At 37.1% G+C, this 23,207-nt stretch overlaps 1 protein-coding gene across 1 annotated transcript; it reads right to left on the reverse strand.

Moving 5' to 3' along the window:
- Positions 1 to 148: 148 nt before the first annotated feature.
- On the reverse strand, positions 149 to 23,207 carry LOC125051604 (anaphase-promoting complex subunit 1). Its single transcript, XM_047652042.1, has 26 exons — positions 22,982 to 23,207; positions 22,600 to 22,798; positions 21,980 to 22,285; positions 20,397 to 21,706; positions 19,471 to 19,669; positions 18,435 to 18,595; positions 15,038 to 15,739; positions 13,700 to 13,859; positions 12,815 to 13,006; positions 11,908 to 12,058; positions 11,332 to 11,484; positions 10,439 to 10,682; positions 10,077 to 10,239; positions 9,528 to 9,707; positions 8,860 to 9,033; positions 7,274 to 7,492; positions 6,425 to 6,548; positions 5,769 to 5,967; positions 5,515 to 5,643; positions 5,260 to 5,393; positions 4,386 to 4,491; positions 3,657 to 3,799; positions 3,041 to 3,455; positions 2,223 to 2,454; positions 1,133 to 1,311; positions 149 to 506 (listed from the first exon to the last, which is right to left on the reverse strand). The coding sequence occupies exons 1-26, from the start codon at positions 23,003 to 23,005 to the stop codon at positions 486 to 488; spliced, it is 6,219 nt and encodes a 2,072-aa protein (XP_047507998.1). The 5' UTR covers positions 23,006 to 23,207; the 3' UTR covers positions 149 to 485.

The raw sequence follows: 23,207 nt of genomic DNA on the forward strand, positions 1-23,207 counted from the left end.
GTGCGATAAGAAAACATAAATAATCGGAGTAATACCTTACACAGGTGTTAGAGCAATAACAAAAAAAAATATAGACTGATTTGGTCTGAAGTAGATCTGCCATTGTTTGCTTTGCACAAATAGTTTCGAAGGGTAGGAAAATAAATTCTTGCAAGAACACAATCATATATTTACAATATAATCTAGGAAAAAGTTACAATTATTACTAGTACCGATCTCCAACACGGCGAAATCACTTATTTAATAATTGTTTTAAGACTAAATTGTACAACAATATTGGAGTTTGTCTACGAATTATTCTACACATTGACATATTTACACCATATAACAACGGTATAGTTCACCCGCGACGGGTATCCGTCACCCGCACCACACTTCACTGGGTATTAGACACCCTCAATAGATAAATATATTTAACACCAGTCGTGGACGCAATCCTCCCGACAGCGTGACCGCGTGACGTAGCCACCGGCCAGGGACCTCAATCACCGGACTAGTTCCAGCACCTAAAATGTTAAAATATTGAATTACCTATAAACGCCTCTCAACTTAAGAGACCTATTAAACATTTAAATATTTCTTTACCGATAAACCGAACAAATCGTAACCTATTGGCAGACATATTTTTGATTTTCAGAGACAAAGGCAAGAATTGCTTATTAATTAACGACGATAGCGTATAAACCGGAAGTCCAGGTTTGACTCCCAGCAAAACGAGCCGCTAAACCTCAGAGGAGGTTAGATTGAGAGAGAGTGAGAAAGGCGAGACCTTATAGAAATTATGTTTTTTAAATTTAAATATCGTAAAGACAATTTATTAGTATTTTATATTTTATGCAATTTATTGAAATCTTAAATGACGAATTTTAAATTTAAATGCCACGTGGTTTTATTAACGAATAAATAAATTAAAAAAAAATTATAATTTGTATTAATTTTCGACACTTAATATTTTAATGACAATAAAATTCATTAAATTCCTAACATATCTTCCTTTGTACCTTCCTCTAATTCTCGGAAATGTAAGTTTTAGATTTGTGTAAATATGAAGAAAACTATAAAAATTTGTTTGCCAAAGAATTGTCACTTCTGTCATGTGTACTTTGTACGCACGCACTTTTTTTTCTCTTACCTTGCACGCCGCAACACCACTGAGAGAAGCCTTCTCGCACATAACCAGTCCCAGTTCCGAGGTGTCGAACCCACTCTCGCCCAGAAGATTGCGCCGCAACTCGTGGTAGACTAGGAACGACGCCAGGATCCGCTTGATGTCATCGTGACAGCTGTTTATCGAGCGACTGCTTGGCATTCCTGGAATATTTTAAGGACCTAAGTAAGGAATTAACCGATTTACGCGACAACGATTCTATGGATTTTCGAAAACTTCGAGAGGAAACTAAGTCTTGCATTTTAGGAAAAAATATAAAGAAAACAAAAACAGAAATATGAGGCTTGAAAATACACACATATTATATTATGACAAAAATTGTAGGATTTAAAAAAAACTGTTTAGCGCGTACCTGGAATAATGCGGAATGTTAACCAAAAAATTACTAGTAAAAACTAAAATTAGAAGGGTAATATTTTTTTTTGTAAAATTTATGTTCACCGTAATTGTTATATGTATATTATATAATAGACAGATTGTAACAAATACTGATACTGAGATGCATTATATATTATGTAGTGTACTTTAATAGATAAAACAGTCGGGTAAATTCAAATACTTATATCTTGGGAATGGCTAGACCAATTTTCATGGATCTTGATTTCTTGTATCGGTCTTCATCCAAAAAAACATTGAAAATCTTCGAAAACATAAAAATTGGATGTTCTATACTCTGATTTTTAATTCCGTAGAATTCTGACATTTCATAAGTGTTGCTACAAAAAAAATTCTCCACCAAAAAAGGGACAAATTTGACTTATTTGAGGGTAATAAAAAAATGCTACATATTTTTTGTTTTATCTACAAAAAGGTAAATCTAAATATTTACTTACTAAATACAAAATAACAAATATTTCAATATCACGGACAATATATGGAATTAAGTTTAATTACTTTATTTTATTCTTTAGCTGGCATCACCGCCTACTAATTTAAAAAAATGTGCCGAACAGAAAGGTTTGCCATCTCTGACATGTCAAAAATAGCTGTCAGATTTCTATTGAATTAAAAATCAGAGTATAATACAAAATAATAATAACACTAAAAACCCCACCCAAATACTTCCTCAGGAAGGGCACGATCTTCAGCTCCCACTTGTCGAACACCAGCGCGATCTTCTGCTTCACGGCCAGCGTGAACTCGGTCGATATCAGCGGCTCGTTTTCGTTGTCGTCGACGTCCATCTCATCCGAGCTCCTCCGGGAGAGGGATTCCACTTGCGCCAGCAGCAGCTTAATCTGCCACATGTGGTAGGAGCTGGGCTCCGTGCGCATCAGTTTTATTATCTGCGGAAATATTTCGTCTTCGGTTAACCGAACACTAGTCAGTGCGGTTTCGAACTATAATGACGTAACAGTGTTGTCAATATAAAAAAAAAAGTTATTTAGTGCTCAAGCGAAATGGGTCTTTTGGAAATTTTTTTGGAGATTATTGACCTCCCGCGCCGTAACCATTAGTAAAACTTTTCTTGACCACCCAGTGACTCTTTATACCTAAAAGTTACCCATTATGTGGTGTAAAGTACTGGAAAGTCGAATAATATTAAGAATAACGCGTAATTCAATCCCCGCCCCGCATCGTAACGTTTTATAAAAGAATTTTACTCTCAAAACTCGTTCCGTAATGCTTGAAAATATAAAATCTCATATAATAAACTCTTTGGATAAAAAACACCGATATTTACATAAACTACTGCTGTAGTAGTACTGTAAATAAGTTTAAAATAAGTTTTTAACAAAATTAAAGCTTTTTGAATATAATAATTTCTTTAACAGGGAAGAGATAGCTTAATAGTTTTAAGGCCGCCCCTTGCACTACGTAATTGTTTCTCTTGTATTCGCAGCCAGAGTAAATAAACAAAAGCAGTATTACCTTCAAAAAACTCGTCCAAATGGGCAGAGCCCGCAGCACGTCCTTGACCACACACTCGTAGGTGACCACGTTCAGGCTCTGGATGAACTCCTGCTCCTCCTTGCTGTACTTTCGGCACACGCAGGTCCTGTTCATCTCTTTGCCGCCTCTCTTCTTCTTCAAGACGAGGCAGTCTCCGCAAATGTTCGCGCCGACTTCGGCGTCGTCCTGAGCCAGGTAATGGCGGATGAAGCCCCGCACTTGTCGGTCGCTGCTGAAGAGGTCGATGTTGTCCGGCTTCGCCGACCAGATGTTGGTCTGGTCCAGCGTGAGGGTGTGCCCCAACATGGTGGTGAAGCCTTCCGGGTCCTTGCTGTAGGGCAAGCAGCCGGCTCGCTGCTTTATATCTACACACCATGTGTATTCGAGGAATGTTCTGGAATCACGAAGCGTTCACTTTCAAATAAATGTCCAAAGAGAAAAAAGAATTATTGTTTAGCCATAGAAACAAAATTAAAATTTGCAACAGGTGTAAACGTTAATGATCAAAATCCTCTCTTTTTCAAGATCAGTTAAATCGGTAAAATGATTAAGTTTAGTTTTTAACGTAGAGGGCGCTAATAAAATAAATTCTCACTTGAGTTGGTCCCAATTCCGGTCTCTCTCGAAGAGAATTGGCCAATATCTGGTGTCATCGATCTTCACCACCTTCAGCTGGTTCAATTCCGGTATGATGCAGGGGGCTTTGTATTCTCTCAGGCAATTATCCACGTCAATGACCTGAAAAAAGGAAATACACGATTAGCGTATACTGTGTAAAATAAAATCCAAAAAAGGTGTTTATAAATCAATGTATACAATAATATTGTAAATACCTTTTTAAAAGAGTAAGTATGGAGTTTCCTGCACATTCTTTTCGATATGAAACCACCTTTTCGAAGAGACAACTAATCTTTTTTTTTTAATATTTTTAACTTGCAATTTTGACTTTCAAAAGTCCCTTTTTAATAGGCCTAATTTAAATAAATGATAATGAAGTAAACGCCAAATACTTTCTATTTAACTAGTAACAGCTTTCGGCCAAACTAATATGCTGAGTTTCTGTGAATTTTTGGCTCTTGGAAAATTTTACCATGATTGAATAAAACCGAAATTACGCAAAAGTTAGAGGTGTTTTTTTTGTATCGAGAAATTTATATTGTATTGTGATTTAATTAGAGCTAGCCATTGAAATTACAGTGAAGGATCAATAAATTGGTATTGTTTTTAATTGAAATAACATAAAATCAAATCTACTATGAAATGAATCTACGCTCTACATCTACATCTACCGAATCCATCGTGTCTCCGGAATCGAAGGAATTACCTGAATGAACGCATAGCAAAGATTCCCGGAATCTATGTCTCGGGGCAGCACCAGTCTGTTCTCTACGGCCAGGACGTACAGATGTCTGAAGGCTTGCAGGTGATATCTGAAACAATTTTATTATTTCGTTAAATAATGCTTTTTTACATTACAGCATAGAACAAAAATTCAATAAGATTTTTAAGCGCCATCTCGTGCCTATAACAATTATTAATTAAGACCGTCCTTTTTTTAAATCTAGACGTTCACAAGCGTAGAGTTATATAATACGGGTTATGGTGACTGATCGGACTTGAATTCGTGTACGCGGTGAGGTTAGTTATTTCGAGAATGTAAGTGCGTGGTCCTATTTCACCATGCCTCCTGCTGATAGAGGACAAATCTTTGTTTTTAATATATTTTATTATTATTTATTACTTAACATGTCATGTGGAACATGGTGTAATGGTTGCAGCTCCTTACTACCGTTGTGTAAAACAAAAAAACTTGGTAATTAAAAAGATTAGCGGAGAGTTTATTGCCAATTGTTCTCTTCCGTTCTATGCTCTTGATTTGAGAACTGGCAGTAAATGTAAAATTAGAAGCATTTAATGTATATTTCTTTTTTGACGTTCATAAGTGTACATATTGTTACTTAATGAATAAATTTGAATAAAATAATAAGTAAATTTCAGCAAGAACTGAATAATCAATATTAAAAATGTTGTTTTTGATATAAAAAATTAAATATTATAATTTTTATTCAGTTACAGAGTAAGTTCGCTGGTAATCATACGGGTATGTTTAAATTGACTTCGACAACATCATTCATCTGTTCAGCCGATTTGCAGCTTTCGCAGAATAAATGGAGAAACTTGAATTGTACAGAAATTACCTATTATCTTCAGTGTGAGTAGGAAACTTGGGGAAGAAAGCGATCAACAAAGCGGCCACCGCTTCGGGCGTACTGGCGAGGGTCGCTCTGCCACCGCCGAGGAATAGCAGCCCCAGGGTCATGTGCACGGCCATCTAGAATTTAAGCGGATTCCGGAGTAGCATCAGCAGCAAGTGAGAGAGTCAACTCTGCCACTCTTAACAAGTTCTGTTAAAATTTAGTTAAGTGTTATTTAAGCATTAAACTCTGTTTTACCTGAGCGCCGTGCGTGAGTGGGGCGTGGGCTTTGGGACGAGAGGGCGCCGGTCCCCGAGAGGCCGCGGTGCGCGCGCGCAGTCTTCGACACAGACGCATCACTTCGAGGTCTCCGCGACCGGCCATTATCTGCAATATTATTCTTTATATATATTTTTTTTATTAGATGACTCAAAACTATATAAAGTTAGCGCAATTTTCAATTTTAGCATTAGTTAATGTATATTTTAGTTGTAAAGAAGAAAAAGGCTCACGCAGCCGGCGGCGAGCAGACAGACGCAGCTGCAGGTCTCCAAGGTGGCGGCTCCGGCCAGCTCCGGCAGACGTCTGGGGGGCGAGGCCAGGCGGTTGGCGTAGTACAGGACCGTTTCTTTGGCGATTTCGTTCCCGGAGCCCGCGAAGCGCAGCCCGAGGGCGAAGCACGCTCCCGCTACTATGTTGCAGTAGGCTTGGCTGGAAGATTTTATCTTGTAACATGGGGAGGTAGACGAATTCACGGGTCGGTTATAAAAACAAACTGTCGCGGCCCACGAAAACTCATACTTGAATGGATGCGTCGCCGGCCTATGATTGTATAATAATAATAATAAAAGCACTGACCTTTAAACTTCTACTTGCTACTCTTATTTAACAGTAGTATCTTAAATCTAATTTACATAGCGAAAATAGTAATTTATTAGCAAATCGACTACACTAATATTCTTTGTAGGTACCATAAGTTACTCTTAAATAAGACAAGTTAGTTTTTTGTTAGCGTAGCAACCCCACTACCCCTAATTTTATGTTAAAAGCTCATGTTTTAAATTGAAGTCCAACAACCGCCACCGAACTTACGCCACAATATTTTATGAAATTAACGAAATGTTCTAAAGCTTTTTCTAAGATTAAACGGTCAACTGAAGCCACTCACTTCATAGCCTCGTAGTCAACGTTTGCCTCAGTGGGTTTGACGAAGCAGTACGGCCTGATGGTGTCGGGGACCTGATCTTCCACCCAATCCTCCATGGGGCTGATACTGTCCCACAGCACCAGACCTGAAGTATATACATAATTTGTTATGGTTAAGCGGATGAGCGGAAAGTTTTTTTTTTTAAATTTATTTCTTCAATATTAAAAACATGGCATTTTAATTTACAATTCGTCATATTTCTATAAATTATTTTGCATAAAATATAAAATACTACTAATATAGTATTGTCTTTGATTAACATAACCTTTACACATTTAAAGAAAACGCTTTTTACCGGATTAAAGTTATGTATTATTATAAATTTACAACTATTTGACATAATTTTAAATTTATCCGACGTTTCGACTAACTAACCCTCCATCTTTTAGTCGATACCAACTCCGGGGAAACAAATACAGATAATGCAACTTTCTCTGCAGCTGTGATACCTTTTGACATTCAACATCTTTTGTCTTCAGTCACCGTGACCACGCACGCTGTAAAGCACGCGAAACGTCGGATAAATTTAAAATTATGTCAAATAGTTGTAAATTTATAATAATATATAACTTTAATCCGGTAAAAAGCGTTTTCTTTAAATACTACTAATATTTCATAAATTCTCTTTCAAAATTTCTATTTTGAAAATATAATTTCTATAAGGTAATTCACCCTTCTCACTCTCTCTCAATCAGTCTCAATCGTTCTCCCTTTTCTTCGACCAAAACGCTGCACATCTTCGTGACGCTAAAAATGTTACCCTCATGCGCCTAAAGAAGTTTAACTTGAAAAATACAATTGAAAAGTTACCTCTGGCGATAATCCTCAACATGAGCAGGTCCGGTCTGACGAAATCCAGCATGTAGGCGGTCGTGGGGGGCTCCAACCACTCGGCCACGGCGGCGTTGTTCGTCTGCATGTAGATGAGGCCCAGCGCCAGAGTGGCTCCCGGGGAGGTCACGTCCAGGTTCACCGTCGACCCTTCGCGAATGGCGAACGAGCCTTGCTTGTATTTCTCTTTTTGGGATCCTGAAATTATATTATTATGATCACTGGAATATATCAACCAACCAACCAAGCATTATGATTTACTTAAAAAAATTTATATTTTTTCTCCAATTCATAAGTGAGGTAACAAAATAAAGAATACAAAAATAAGAAAAATAAAGTGGTGGTGGTGATAAAAGCAGATGTTACAGTAAAAATAAATAAACTTAAGTGGAAATGGGCACCAGGCAAGAGGAACAGAAAAGTGGAGCAAGAAAGTACTAAACTGTTGTTCAAGGCACAATAAATGAAAAAGAAAAATAGAATTTAGAATGTCGATAGACAACTTAAGGAAGCAGCAGGTGATGCATGGCAGAGAGTGATACAGTGCAGACAGGAATGACCCCAAACCTACGCTGTATTTTACATAATAAAAAAACCACATCGCATTGGATCAATCCATGGAGAAAGGGACACCTGCAGCACATCATCTCTTTAAGCCAGCAGCGCAACATGAGGTGTGTGAAATCCTACCTCTCTTACTCTTATTCTTTCAATATTATTCCATAGCAGTAAGATCTCCCTTCTACCGTGTATCAACCAATACTTCACGCATACAGTTCACTCTCGCTTCAATTATAAGTAAAAATATGTTTATTATGGAATATAAGATTCAGGTATCACTTATTTCACTTTTACAAGTCATTAAATTTGAATCTGTAAGCATCTCTACCCATCGGCAAAGAAGACAGAGGGTGTGGGCAGAGAGAAAAAGCCGGCGTAAAAAACTCTCGGTACTCTTTAAAAATAGCAAATCATCAAACAACACTTATTTTAAAACACATAGTCTAGCACTAGTCCCAGGCTCTTTTATCAACTAGATAATCGTTAACTTTATAGTAAGCCTTTTTACACATCTTCTCTTTAATACATTTCTTAGATTTATTAAATGGCAGAGATAAAAGAGCCTCTGGGATTTTATTAAAGAAAAGTATCCCTTTTAAAAAAGAATTACTAACTTTAGAAAGTCTAGTACGGGGAAATAGCCAGTCTAGATTGAGAGTTTTCATCTCACATGACGCCATAGAGGCTTATATTTAGATTACGATTTATTTCTAATTCTTTCGATCTAGGGATTTGGTTGCTCTGCCTCACCACCAATAAAAGAAATTAAACCCCGAAATTCCGAATAATATTTTGAACTCAAGGTAAGCCATAATATTAAAAAAAAAAGGTAATCTATGGTTAACACGAGTTTTATGTTTAAATAAAACTTTATCTTTTAGATTACTTACTTAATTCACCGAAGTTTTGAAAGCAACAATAACTATTATGCAACACATGACTTCAGGAATTGGGCCAATAATGTTTCTAAAAGTGAATTACAAACTGTTCCTATCAAAGATTACCATTAAACCCTCGCCGGTCCCCTCCCAGCATATAGGTCCTGAGCGCCGGAGCCAGGTCTCCCAATTGCGGACTGTCTCCGGCTCTCAAGCAGACGCAGCCCAAGGCCAGTCCGGCAGCCAAAGCGTAGCCTTCGCGTTCCACGCAGTTCTCCATTTCGGGACCTGGCGGTTTGCCTGAAATGGGTTCCTTAAGTATAAGTAAGTGTTTGCTAAACTAAAAGTAAAATTAACAAAATGTTTTATTATTATTGCTTCACTGGGAATCAAACCTAGGAGCAATAAATAATAAAGTTAGTCAGATTGAACAGTTTTCTGAGAGATTACTTTATTGCTCTCTCAAATCTGATCTTATACAAAATCTATATACAATTTTTTTAATGGGGCATGGGAAACAGCAAACGGACAGGAGGCTAACTATTACTTAAGTGATACAGACGCTCATGGACACTCCCAATGCCAGAGTCGTGAGTGCGTTGCCGGCCTTTTATGAATTGGAACACTCTTTTTTTGAAGGGCCCTAAGTCGAATTGGTTCGGAAATACTTCAGTGGGCAGCTGGTTCCACATAGTGGTGGTGCTGGAAAAAACGCTCAGTTGTCGAACGACGGACGTCGAGGTAATACGGATGGTATTTTGTATTCTGCCTAAACTTTAGATTGTGAAACTTACCTATCTCTCGTAACAACACCTGTGCGTAATGCGCATGCGCCGTCCGTTGGTACAGCAACCCGACTCCGAGTAGTGCAGCTACTAAGATGCCGTGTTGAATATCCAGTTCCACGCTACTCGGGGGAAGTAGTGCCTCCACGTGGATACTCAGCATTTTCGTTGCTTGCACGTCCATTGTACCTGATTTAAAAAATTTATTTATTTGTTAATTAGTATTAGAAGAAACACGAAAATATCTAATATGTACTAACATAGAAACAAAAATATTTAATAATGATAAATTAACAATAAAAACGTTTTTTTTTTAAATCTTCATAGATCCTGGATCAAATGCGGTAGCATTTTGCGCTTTGAGGCAAGGAGACTGTCGAAAAGAGACCCCAAGACGTTGTTCATTACACACAGATCTATTTATAAATATTTTGATTTGCCGTTTCCAGAAGAAAACAATTATTGTAAAATATATATAGTAAACAGAGGACGTCACTTCTGACTTTTATTATATTGCAAATGCGAGGCCTATAGAAATAGTGAAACCTCGAGCCTCACCTCTAAACGTAGCGGCGAGCCCCAAAAGCAATCCGATGCTGATCATCTCGTGGCACTTGATGAGGTACTCGTACATGGTCATGTACGGCATATCCTTCAGGTGGCCGTTCAGGCCCAAGGCCAGGAGGAAACCCGCGTGCTCGATCGACATGTCTTGCGTTCCCTGGAGCACATTATTTATCTCATACAATCATAAAAACTATAAACCAAAAGAACTTAGCATTTAAAAGAGTGACGAAAAGTTTCTTGCTAGTTCCTCTCGTGCCTAAAAAACTGGCAAAAAATAAATTATTTAAAAAAGTCTTTATTCCATAAGTGAACATAATAATTTATCACCACATTAATATAAAGAAAGCACTCACGCGTTGTTTATTATAAATGACCCAATTGGCATCGATGCTGGATCCCGTCATGGGGACGAGCGCTAGGCCCGCAGCCACGCCGTTGTGAAAGGTCGGCCACAGCAGACAGTGCGGGGATGTGTCGTTGGCGCTTAGGTTTACCGTGTTGCAGCGCGGCGGAGGGCCACGACCGGAGACGCACAGTTTCGGTAACGTCAAAGAGTCCGTGGGAGGACATGCCAAAGTTCGCAGAGTGACCATACCCCTGGAGATGATTATCAACAGATATGCTTTTGTAAAAATGTTATGGATTTTTTTAAAAGTGAAACTTGTTTAGGCGCATGAGGGTAAAATTTGTACGGAACGTCACGAAGATGTGCAGCGTTACTGTTGAAAAAAGGGAGAGAGCGATTGAGACCGATTGAGAGAGCATGAAATGCTACGTATTTTTTATGTTTTACCTATAAAAAGGTAAATCTAAATATTTACTTACTCAAGTGACCTAATACAAAATAACAAATATTTCAATATCACGAACAATTTATATAGAATTAACTTTAATTACTTTATTTTATTTTTTAGCTGGCATCACTGCCTACTAATTGCAGGTTTAGTAAATCTTAAAAAAAAATGTTCTTTTTTCTTGTTGTTAACTATTTGTGATGAAAAGGAACACACTTAATAAAATTGATACATTCACTAACAAGTAAAATGTATCTCTATGCACTCCGATGTTCACTCGTATTGAAATTGAAAAATGTGCCCGGCCAAAATGGTTTGCCATCTCTGACGTGTCAAAAAATGATAGCTGTCAGAATTCTACGGAATTAAAAATCAGAGTATTTGTACGACCGTTTCCTAAGCTATATATTGCAAGGGCAGCACGTGTAACTTTGAAATGACTGATGACTAACCTCCCAATGGGCAAGGCCATAGTCCTGGTGCCGATGGCATACAGGTATTTTTCCTGCTCCTCAATGAAATCGTGATCCGACACTTCAGGCCTCTGAGTAAGGTTGATTGTCACCGGTTTCGACGATTGTAAGAGGTTATATACTTCTGTCATCCTACAAATTTATCAAATTACCTAAAATACTTTATAGCTATTGTAATAAAAAAATTTGTATGTATTGACTTTCTCAAGAGGTTAATTTTTTTAGAGCCAAATCAACGTTTGCTATGTGCGTGAATACCCGGAGGTCGTGCGTTCGAACCCGTTGTAGCAAACGAATAGATCATTCTATGAGCGCCAAAGACTAATCACCTACTTGCCTATAATTAAAAATCAATGCAACACTACAACACAACAATGTTGTACCGATCTGCTTTTTCTTTTCTTCGATATTATTTTAAAAAACCTCTCCAAAACGCGTTTTGGAAAGTATTTAATAATATTTCTTGTATGTTTCGATTGGTCTTTTATTACCGAAAGAAATAAATTAATTTAAAAAAGATTTAAAAAATAATGACTGAATACCAGGATGCCTCACCTACGATCGTCAGGGTAGAGCATCTTCAGCAGTTCCGTATTCAAATGCTCCATTCCAGTGATGTCTTCATCCGATTTGGAGCTGACGTCATCCAGGTAAGTGTCCTTTTGTGTGAATGCCGTGTCTTTCTCCAGCACTTCCAGGGCTAAGGCTGAAAATTTTAAAGGAATGGACCGATGATGACGGTTCAGTTCACGTTGTGGTTATACTTTTTGTTAGCTGCGCCAGAAATTTTGCACTCATAATGGGTATTAACTTTATTCATCATATGACAACCATAATGGAACACCCATTGTACCTCTGACGACGGAATTGGAAAGTTGGCGAAGGAGGTTGAATAAATTTGTAGCATATACATGTATTGTATTTTCATCGACACTTTACATCGATATCATACCATCGTCACTCGCACAGAACTACAGAAAACTGGTATTGGGGTATTCGCGCGAATGTGTGCGTGTACGCAGGTAACCGGTGGTACGTAGTCAGTGCGCTTTGTGGCTTTGTATTTGATGCACATATGTCTACTTCGTTATATTATAAGTGAAATGTAACAAAACATTAAATACAATTAATTCACTTGAAAAATGGTGGTTAATTTATTTACCCCATAAATTTTTAGTTTTTAAACGATATTATCGAATAATTTCTCAAAATTCTCAATAAATTGAGAAGTCAATTCTCCATTTCCTTGGTTTAATTTTACAATAAGTAAACATTTTAAGTACATATGTTTTTTTTAATTATTACAAAATGTCCGTTTACATACGTTAATTAATCTGTATTATAAAATAATATTAAAATAAATTCACGAGATTTCAAAGCAAACTTGGCACATTTTGTGTAAAGACAGTCATACTAGACTCAAAAATATATCTGTCTACCTCATATAAGTTACAATACTTACTTTCCAAGTAATCATCCGTGGAGCTGATCTTTTCCTTTATTCCCGCCTGGATCGCCAGGTCTTCCCTCATGGCCAGGCGGTAGGCGGCGGGAGGCCAGTCGGTCGGAGGTTCCGCTTTGCAGCGGTTGAATATGGTGATCAGGATCAGGGATAACGCCGGAGGCAGCTTGTCTAGCTCTCGGGGAGTGAAACCTGAAAATATTTTTACACATTATGAGTAACAAATTAATATAAGGCAACATCAATTATATCATGAACAAAGTCTACGTGTTTCGAGCTCAGTGAAGGGCACTGAACTTTTTAAAATGATAAGCTTCTTCTCTTTTAAACTTAAAATGGGCATTATTAAGAGATAAACATTTAAAGAAGGTTCACTCTCGAAGCGGAGAGAGAATAGAATTTGAATATGAAGTGTTTGCGTCTGGAAATAATCAAGAGAGCATAATGGCTTTTAAAACATTAAATAAATAAAAACAAACATCGCTGCACATACTGCTGGCAAACACGCCCTGAACATCGAATGTAACTGGATATTTCAGCGAACGGATAATTCAGCAACTTCATAAGAAATAAAAATGAAACAGTTATGTGGCCTGCAACAGCAGGTTCGGCATCACATGGAATATAGTCCCAGCAAATTAAAGTATATACGTATCTCTTCCGTTTTAAGGAAGTCTTTATCTTGCAATCAATCAGCTAGACTATGAGCGATGACTATGTGTTGAGAGCTGTTAGGCGTTCAGAGCAAAATCTCCATCGAGACTGCTCCTCTCTTTCAACCGTGTCTATCAAGACTTATGATTTGTCGCCTTTTAAGCCTATTAATTAGGACCTAAAAACATTAAAAAAAATAAAAGAAAATATAGTAAATAAAAGTAATTTCACCTCTCTCACACGCGAGCATTACGGCAGCGGCGTGAGGCGAACTGTGCGTCGACGTGAAGCCGGCCCTGGGTGTGCTGGTAGTGAGCCCTGGGGCTTCGCCCCCCGCCACGCACAAGGCGCGAACGCCTGCCCCACGACCGCAACCCGCCGATGACAAGATCTGGGGGTTCATTGAAAGATCTATCAAAAAGAGGCCACAGTCACTGGCTCTCCTGAAACGATTTTGAAAACCTGTTGCCAATAGAAAGCCACGTTATTTTTTAGTGTCATGACATAACTCAAAGGTTAAATATTAACCCAAAAAAATTAAATACTTTCTCGTGATATCATATAAACAAATCCTCTGCCGATTCTACCTATCTGTCTGTTTGCGATAAATACAAAAGGTTTTTACCAATATTTAGAATGATTCAAGAAGATTGAGTAATTGAGTATATGATTTATGAAAGTTTGATGGTCGCTAATGTTAAGATAATGTTGACAGTGTATTAAATAAACTGGATCCGAAATCGCAGGACAAGAAAACAAAGATGGCGCGTAACGGAAAAATGTGACGCGTACGCGTACGTAAATTTTTTTCCAACGTCGATAAAGAAGTTTCACTTCAAAAATAGACAAAAAACGTGTGTGTACTAAAGCTTAGGTTTCTTAGAAAAGCGAACTAATGGCCGTACAAGTCACGTCCACTCACTGTATTAATTAAATATGGGCACCGCTACACGCGAAAAACGTTGAACTAATGTTTATCACCGCTATGACGGCCGTCATGCAAATGACAGCACCGCTATTTGACGTTACGGTGACACTCCACGTTCTCTAGAAAACCTACTCCGATGTTATTTATAGACAACGTATGGGTGACGTCACCCAACGTTACATTACGGCCGTTAGATAACGGCACCGCTTTTCTAGGAAACCTAAGCTTTATGTTAGCGTTAGAAGTTATACTTCTTTGGCGTAATAATTTTCTTCAAGCACTTTAGAGAGACGTTTCCCTCTTTGAATTGCATTTTTCTTGTCCATGTTAATGGTCATTTCCAATCGAAACGATATATAATATTTACTAATCATATTTTACAATAAACACTAGGCTATTACCAAATTGGAACGAGTTTTCTCGTAAAGAAATCATTATTTTGGTTAAATAAACACAACTCTGAAAAACACTACGCCATGACAAACATATCGCAACTTGACGATAAAACAGTTTTACTGACTTTGAACAGACATCCAGGGTGTCGGTTTTTAGTGACGAAATATTTACTCTCAAAATTTTTCCCTAACGCGCCAAAAGAAGTATAACTTCAACAAGCAAAGATTTTCAGTTAGTGGTCTCACCTCAATGATGTCCTTAGAAGTGTCATTAACTTGCGATATATACGGGAAACAACCTTCGTCCACGTCCTTCAACACCGAGTTCAAGTAGGCGAATATGTTCGGCGGATCGACGCTGAAGTAATTCGGCTGAACCAACTTCTTGCGGACATCTTGCTGAATTTGAGGCTGACTCTCTCCCGCATACGCAAAATGCGTCGGGAAGTCCAACCAATAGTGATCCACGTACTTATCCAGACATATATCTTTAGCTATTTGGTATAGGAATTTTGAGACTACCCTCAAATCGTTCTCTAACAGCGTATTCAGTTTCAAGTCTTCGTACAGAAGGTGGAACGTGTAGAAGAGATGTACGGTGTACGGAAAGAGAAGAGCGTTCGAGTTGAACTGAATTGACTTTTCTTCTTCGACTTTCTTCTTGGAATCCACCTCTAAGGCTTTGAGGTTTAGAACATTTGTGAGAGTATTGTTCATGTTTTTATGGAATTGTGAATGGATGACGTAATCCCAGTCATCTTGGGATCCGTCGTTTGAGGTTCTTTGCTTTTTGGGCATTATTTCCGGGTCTTCGTCTAAGCTCTTGTGTTTATCGATGTCGTAACCGATCAGCGATAGGATTAAGTTCGAGAACATGTCCCATTCCTGTTCGGGTGTTAAATCTTGTGTGCCTGGAGCGTTCCGAACGCCATACCATTTTATTAAAACCTAAAACAAATATATATGGGTAGTTCTTATATAAGAGGTTTTTCGTCTATGGAGGAGACGGCCAAGGAGAAAAGTTGGAGTTTATCCATTATACATATATATTATGACTTTTGGCCCGTTTATGTAACTACTCACGTAAGGGCAAGTTACTTAAAACATATTTTGTCACTTTTTAGAGGGCCAGGGTAAATACATCAGACAGGGTAGAGACATGAAGATCAGGGTAGATACGTATTTGACCAGGGGAGATAATTAGAAGCAATAAAACAAAGAATACAATTGAAATAATCAACTTTTATCAAAGATTGTTCTTGAAATTTATAATCAGGCAACATTTTTTATCATATTTATTATAAATCAGACTAAATGCGCCGTTTTTAGGCGTTTCTTTGGATGTCGACGGTTGTTGAATATTCTTTATTTGGTGCTTGTGATCTTATGAAGTTATTATTTGTTCAATGTCAAATGGAGTCTCGTTTTCGGACTCTGAATCGGGGCCGTAAACATCCTCGACTCGGAGACGAGATTTTTTATTAGACGACTATGTCATGGTACCAAGCTTAAAATGATCGCAATGTATATCTTCTCTGCAAAAGCAGCTTAAAGACTTCATTTTCAATGTTGTCGCATCTTCAATGTTCCATGACACCTAATGGACGCGCAAAGTACCAGCAAAAGTCTTAATGTGTGTTTTACCACTAGCAAGCAAAGCGTCTTTGTCTGAAATATCTTTGTCATTTATAACGAAAACATAAATGCTAGGACATTTTTTCTGAATAGCATCTGACAAATCCCTCAGACAGGCTATATCTTTATTATTATCTTTGCCACTAGCTACTAATAGGTCGGCTGATCTTTTGCAAACAGCACCGACACCATCTGGAACACCCTTACCGTGTCCAGCTTCATGGTAATTCCAGGTAAAGTCTCTAAGAGCTGGGTAAAATTTTATTAAATCAGTGACAAGAAAATAAAACATGTATTTGTTGCGATATTGTGTTACGGGTCCATCGCTCCAAAAAATAAGGATCTCTACTTCTGGTGGCAAGCTGTTCAAAATTGGCTGTAAGTATGTCCATATAGCTGGAGGCGAATGTAACAAATATTGTGACATCGAACAATAGCATGTTGTCTTTACTTCACCTGATGCCTCTTCTATCGTGTAAGTTACAACTGTGTGCAGACATCTGTTGACGTGCACCTCCAAAATGGAATGCTTGAGTTTCTTCTGCGTATTTTGTTTATAGTCACTAAGGTCCACGTGAATCACAGTTTTTCTTACTGTCAAATTTGTCTTATTAATTTTAAAAGCAGAATGTTGATGGACTATATTCAGTTCATGGTGCAGAAAATACTCCAAGTTGTCTTCTAACTGCATAATCAAATCACGTAGATATATCTGAATAACCTTTTTCAAATATTTAGTCACCTTTCTGGTCTTATTCGTTTTAGGATCAGTTATATTGGTAGTCTTGGATTGCCACTTTCTGCAAAAAATTGGATTACTAATATCAAATTCTTTGTATTGAAGTCCTTTATTTTTATAAATTATACGAAAAAGATTTTGATGGTTTAAAATTGATGTAACTTTGGCTAGGAATAGTGCCGTAAGAATCAGATCCATATTGGCGTGTGTAACACACAGACAATAAATAGGTGGCACAATTACTATAGTAATCTTACCAGGGGAAAGACGCCAGGGGAAAGACGTTTTCATAACATAATACATTATTTTGGTTTATCCAAGAAAGTTTTCAACTTATAATAAAGCAAGCTTTGATTATTACAGTATTACTAAATTAGGTCAGGAATTGCAAATAAATAAAATGATAATTATAATTTTTATTACTTACCAGTGGAGAGACACAATGACCTTGCGAAACCATTGCATCGCACGTTCACGTCACAACAACTGGCAAATGGCGTCGATCTAACCGCTTCTGTGCTTAGTATTGCTAACTTCACGTTGTTAAATGTCAATGAGCGAGTTCGGGAATGTGGCCATCTTATATTTTATACTGTAGCAGGGGTGCGAATATTGCCAGGGTAGATACACAAAAAAAGCGGGACAACAATTAAGTTTAAAAAATTATTGAAAATAAGCAAATATTTTTCAATTTTTCTTTAATAATATTTAAGTATATTTAATTAAGTTTGTGGTAAACATAGTTTGGTTTAGCAAATAATACATATATTGTATGTATTGTATGCTAGTTAAGCTAAAACCGGTAAGGGGACAGGCCAGGGTAGAGACTTTTTTAGACTATATAACGAGTTTTACAAAAATATGCTTTAATGAGACATTTAATTATAATGTTATTTAATAAAGGACATTAAAGTGATGTGATTCATTGCACAAAATAGCAACGTATAGATTAAAAAAACACTTTTAAATAGATTGCCACCATAGTTACCTCTTATAAGAGAATCACCCATATTGTGTAAAAATATCCTAATAAAATTATTTTAAATGATAATGATCATTCTTTTGGGCCTACCCACCACAATTTCACCGGGAGTCGAACTCAGGATCAACTCCGTTAAACGTCATTTGATATTACGTCGCGGCTCTGAATTTTTAAACTTGTTCGATAAATTTGCAAATTATTACATTACATATTTGGATGGCTATATTTCAATGTCACCGTCGTAAGACGTATGCCACGAAGACACAAACACAAATAATGTAGTTTACCTGCATAGTAATATCCTTGGGAAGAGCAGAAGCCAGTGCTGTGCAGGTCCGCTGCAGCAGCGGCGCCTGCGAATGCGGGGGCAAAGCTATTCGGTACAACTGACCGGATTCAAAGCGCACGCTCAGACGGTCGCCCGCTGCGTCACAAACGCCGCGAATACCTAAGCAAATGGACAATTATTTGTTTAATATTATTCGAGTAGGTTTTTAGGGTTTTTCCTACTGGAAATCTTTACGCAGTCAGTCAAGTCCTTCCTAGAAAATTTGCTCTTGAAACATTGAAATGGTCCTTTTAGTGTACGAGCCTAGGCTGCATTTTGCTCATTCCGGCTTTCTTCTAATATATAAAATTCTCGTGTCACAGTTTTCGTTGCCATACTCCTCCGAAACGGCTCGACCGATTCTCATGAAATTTTGTATGCTTATTGGGTATGTCTGAGAATCGGACAACAACTATTTTTCATCCCCCTAAATGTTAAGGGTAGTCCACCCCAAATTTTTTGTTTTTATTTTTAGATATATTTTTCTGTTTTTATTTTTTTATGATACAGCATTAAAAAATACATAGGTACAACCCCTAACTTTCACCCCTCTACGATCAACCCCTATTTTTTTATTATACATGATATACATGGCAAAACGACGTTTGCCCGGTCAGCTAGTAGTTTTATGAGCGTGGTGATTTCCTGAATCGTCGGAGTTACACCCCGAGAGTAGAGCCAGATAGTAGGCACTCTGTTCGACTGATAGCAATTAACATTTCAATATTTCGCTTATATTCTATTGTTGTACGCGAGTGGTTAATATAGAGTAAAACCAAAATCCTCTATTATTGTCTATTAAGTAGTCACTACTTACTACTATGACCCAGGAACCGTAAAATTAGGTTTCGCTTATTCAACAAAAAAGTTGTTGCTATACATATAAAAACAACTATAGACTTCATACCCTACATTCTTTTGCTTACCTGAGTAATTCATTTAAATATAACTTTTTACGTATTACGCACATTATTCGTTACAAAAATGAAACTCACCTAAAGTTTCCTTATTATGCTCTAATCTAGAAACAGAAGAATGAGGTACGGGAGACAGCAGATGCAGCGCAGAGTCATCGAAGGTTGTATCGCAACGCGTCGGTAAAAGGCTGCTGCGACGAGGAAACGGAGACTGGAAGGTGGACCTCTTGGTGTAAGGGGAGTCTATCAGACGAGCCAGTACACCACCAACGTGGACCTGGAAATAAACATAATTTTGATTCTCTTCACTTACCCCTATCAAAAATGCCCTTCAAATTTATAAAAAATGTAACAACTCTTAGTGTACTGTTCTAGAATAATATGGTAATACAGTCAAACCTGGGTAAGTGAGAACTGGATTAGTGAGAAACTCTATAAGTGAGAGTAATAGCCGGGACCCGTCATTTTAAGCTTCCAAAACCTCTATTAGCGAGAAACAGAAACCTCTGTAAGAGAGAGTCGTTTTTCCCTCTTGGACCTCCGTAAGTGAGACTGCTACTTATGTTTACCTCTATAAGCGACAGTCGAGCTTGTACTTTGAATACGCGGCGGTTATTGATCAAGCAATATTCGACAAAATTTATGAGTTAGAGAAAAACATTCAAAATACAAAAACAGAAACTCAAACGAAATTGACGGATTTTTTAAGTGTTAATAAGTTCTAAATTAAATATATATGTACATAATATATGTTGTGCACATAATTTTATCATATAACATATTTACTACATTCGTACCTGTATAAGAGAGAAACGCTACCCATGTACCGGCATTAGCGGAAAACTCGGTTTAGTGAGAATACTCTTTAAGAGAGTATGAGATTGTGCTCCCATGAACTCTCGCTCATCCAGGTTTGACTGTATATTAAAATTTGTTAGACAAAGGCCAAATGGATATATCCAGAAAAGAATATAATTAATATCAAAGAATACAATTCCACTAACCTTTCCAACCAAATCATTGCCAGATTGCAACACAATATTCCCAGTTTCATCGACCAATGCTATCATCTTCAGATGGTCCAGCACCACTGCATCCTTGGCTACCACAGATGACATCCACCCAACTATTATATTTGTTTTACTTGTCTGTCCGTGTGTGTGAGACCTTTTTAATCTCATAATCTGTAGTTTACTGAGGCCGTCCACTTTCACCATATAACATAAGTACTCGTGGCCTACTAGATCTGTATGTAGAAATGCTTTGAGATCGTTCGGTTGTTCTATAGGATCTCGTCGTAAAGATTGGTTTTCTGTGTAGATGTGCTCGATGCAGACATCTGGATATAGAGGCAGCGAAGGCGGATTCTGAATCATAGTATTGGCCATGGAAGGAGAGCTAGCTTGACCGATCGAAGCGTGAGGTGACATTCCCTGCTGGTGAAATATATTAGCCATAGAACTATTCTGTCTCGATACGGGTGTCGCTTGTTTCTTTGAGTGTAAGGGACTTCCCCAACTCTTCATACTATGTGTAGGACTTCGAAAGTCACACGACTGATTGAATGTGGTGGAATTCATATTTGAACACATAGATAAACATTCATCTCGAATTGCTTTTCGGATCTTCCACAGAGAATGAGTTCCTAGTTTCCAATCATATATGAGTATTATGCTAGGATTTGATGCAACAAAGATAATTTGTAAATCCCCATCGTTGTAGTACTGCAAGCCTTGCGAGGGTGACTTCATTAATATGGGTGTCACTTCGTCTAATGGATGACTCAATGAAAAGCACGTGGGCAATGGACACTCTTGGTCATAACCAGATATCGATTCGGCTCTCAATTTAGCACTCAAATGCTGCAGGGATATTTTAGACTTGGAAAAAGTACTGTAATGAGACTCATTGTGCTTAAAGAGGGATATTGGAAAAATAGAATTGTGTAGTAGTGGTGTTGCATCTTTTTCTAAAAGGACTCCATATTTCATTGGCCAAACTTTTTTAACTTGAAATGGAAGACTGGTAACATATTCTCTCCCATCGACTGCAAAAACCCTCAAACATTTGTTATCTATTAGAAGTATTGAAGGCATGGTTTCCGACTGTAGGTGTTCTGTGCTATCCTCAATTTTTATGTTTTTTTTTGAGTCGCCAATTTGTGAGTTGAGAGCATCTATGAGCATTGTATTTTTAATATCTACGTGGAAATCAGCAAAGGCTGCATGTTTAATAGGGTTTTCTATTGTGTAACAAGCTATTGTTTCACGTTGCTCGGGTGCTGTAACTTTTGAACCAGGTGAGGAAATTAAACCTAAAACAATATTAATTGCAACTGAATATAGAACACTTAGGAGAAAAATTGTTTGATGGTTAATAACTAAAGGATTTGTAATAAAAACATAAATAAAACACAGAAAATGGATGAGATAACTATTTAAATGGAACTTCTTCACACACAGCCTGAGGTTATCATTATTATAAAAAAAAAAAACTAACAGATAACCAATTCTAGTAGTTTCAGTATTAAAATTAAAATCTATTTAATGATTTTCAATATCAACAAAAACAAAGATTAAGAATATACCTTTAGACCATATTGCTGTACATCCTTTGACATAAAGTTCTTCTTCATAATAAGAGTCAGTTTTTGGGTTCAAGCCTTTATTTTGTTTATTCTGTGCACAATTCAAATTGAACTTTTTACACATGTTGCTAGAGCTATTAGCACTGCCACCCTTAGATGTTCCAGAAAGATCATCTTTTTTTAATCCACTCATAAGTTCTGACTTAATTGATATGTTAAAGTCATGTTTTAGGCGACTTGGTGGACGAAATGACTCATTCTCCAACTTGCTATCCTTTGAAGACTTTGATTCATCCTCATCAACTTCTGAAATAATAATTTGAAAACAAAGTAGAAGCTTACTAAACAGCAAGCATTTGGATAACAATACATTCACTTTAGGAACTAAGGGTCTCAAATGATGTGATCCTGTACCCTAATAATATCACAAAAGACCTCTCGGACAATTATTTTAATTATTAATTCACTATACAAACTATACATAATTTGTTGCATAGGTGCTTGCAAAGTAGGTACACAGATGGTAAATTTTAATAAATCACATAATATAAGTGTTTTCTTACAACCACTGGTTTGGTCATACAAAATTAACAATCATATTTCTTTATGTCTTCTCTTACCAGTAGCCTTATAATATACTTTTCTGATAGTCCACCATTCATTGTCTTCATCTTTGGTTTCCAAGATACTGTCATCCTTTATTCCAAAGTTGGTTAGCTTATACAATAGGGAGTTTTCAGAGGCAGATACATTGTGCCCATTATTGTATATTTTCCCAGGATGGTTTGCAAGTACTGTACGTCCGTGCGGCACAAACTCCTATTTACCGAAAAAATAACATTTTGTTTTTGTTAACTACATTTAAATCTGTATTTAGTTTTGACCAAATCAACGTTAGTGCTCGGTTAACCGGCAATTTCGAACATTTTTACATAATTTATTATTTTATATTTTTAGTAATTTAAAAATTTAAGAAGTGATCGTTTAAAAAAAAATATTTACCAACGGTTCAGATGCCGCAATCATAATATCTTCATCCAGATTTGTGGAAAACAAATTGATGCACCTTTTTAAACAGAAACTGTTATTCTTATTCTAGTAATATCGCAGCTCTATTTCTTTTATTGCCTAACGAAAAGCTGTTTCAATTTTCAAACATAATATTTCTCTAATCACAACACAACCTGGATACAAACGACTAAAATTTACATATGACATTTTTTAATTC

Source organism: Pieris napi, chromosome 8 (assembly GCF_905475465.1).
Source record: "Pieris napi chromosome 8, ilPieNapi1.2, whole genome shotgun sequence".
In the NCBI taxonomy this organism is placed as follows: Eukaryota; Metazoa; Arthropoda; class Insecta; order Lepidoptera; family Pieridae; genus Pieris; species Pieris napi.

Excerpts from the sequence above, each read along its gene's own strand:
- LOC125051604 (XM_047652042.1), bottom strand. The coding sequence starts at position 23,005 with ATGATTGCGGCATCTGAACCGTTG. Across the intron at positions 6,549-7,273 it reads GTTGAGGATTATCGCCAGAG|GTCTGGTGCTGTGGGACAGT; the intron begins GTAACTTTTCAA and ends TATATACTTCAG. Across the intron at positions 507-1,132 it reads GTGGTGTTGCGGCGTGCAAG|GTGCTGGAACTAGTCCGGTG; the intron begins GTAAGAGAAAAA and ends TTAACATTTTAG.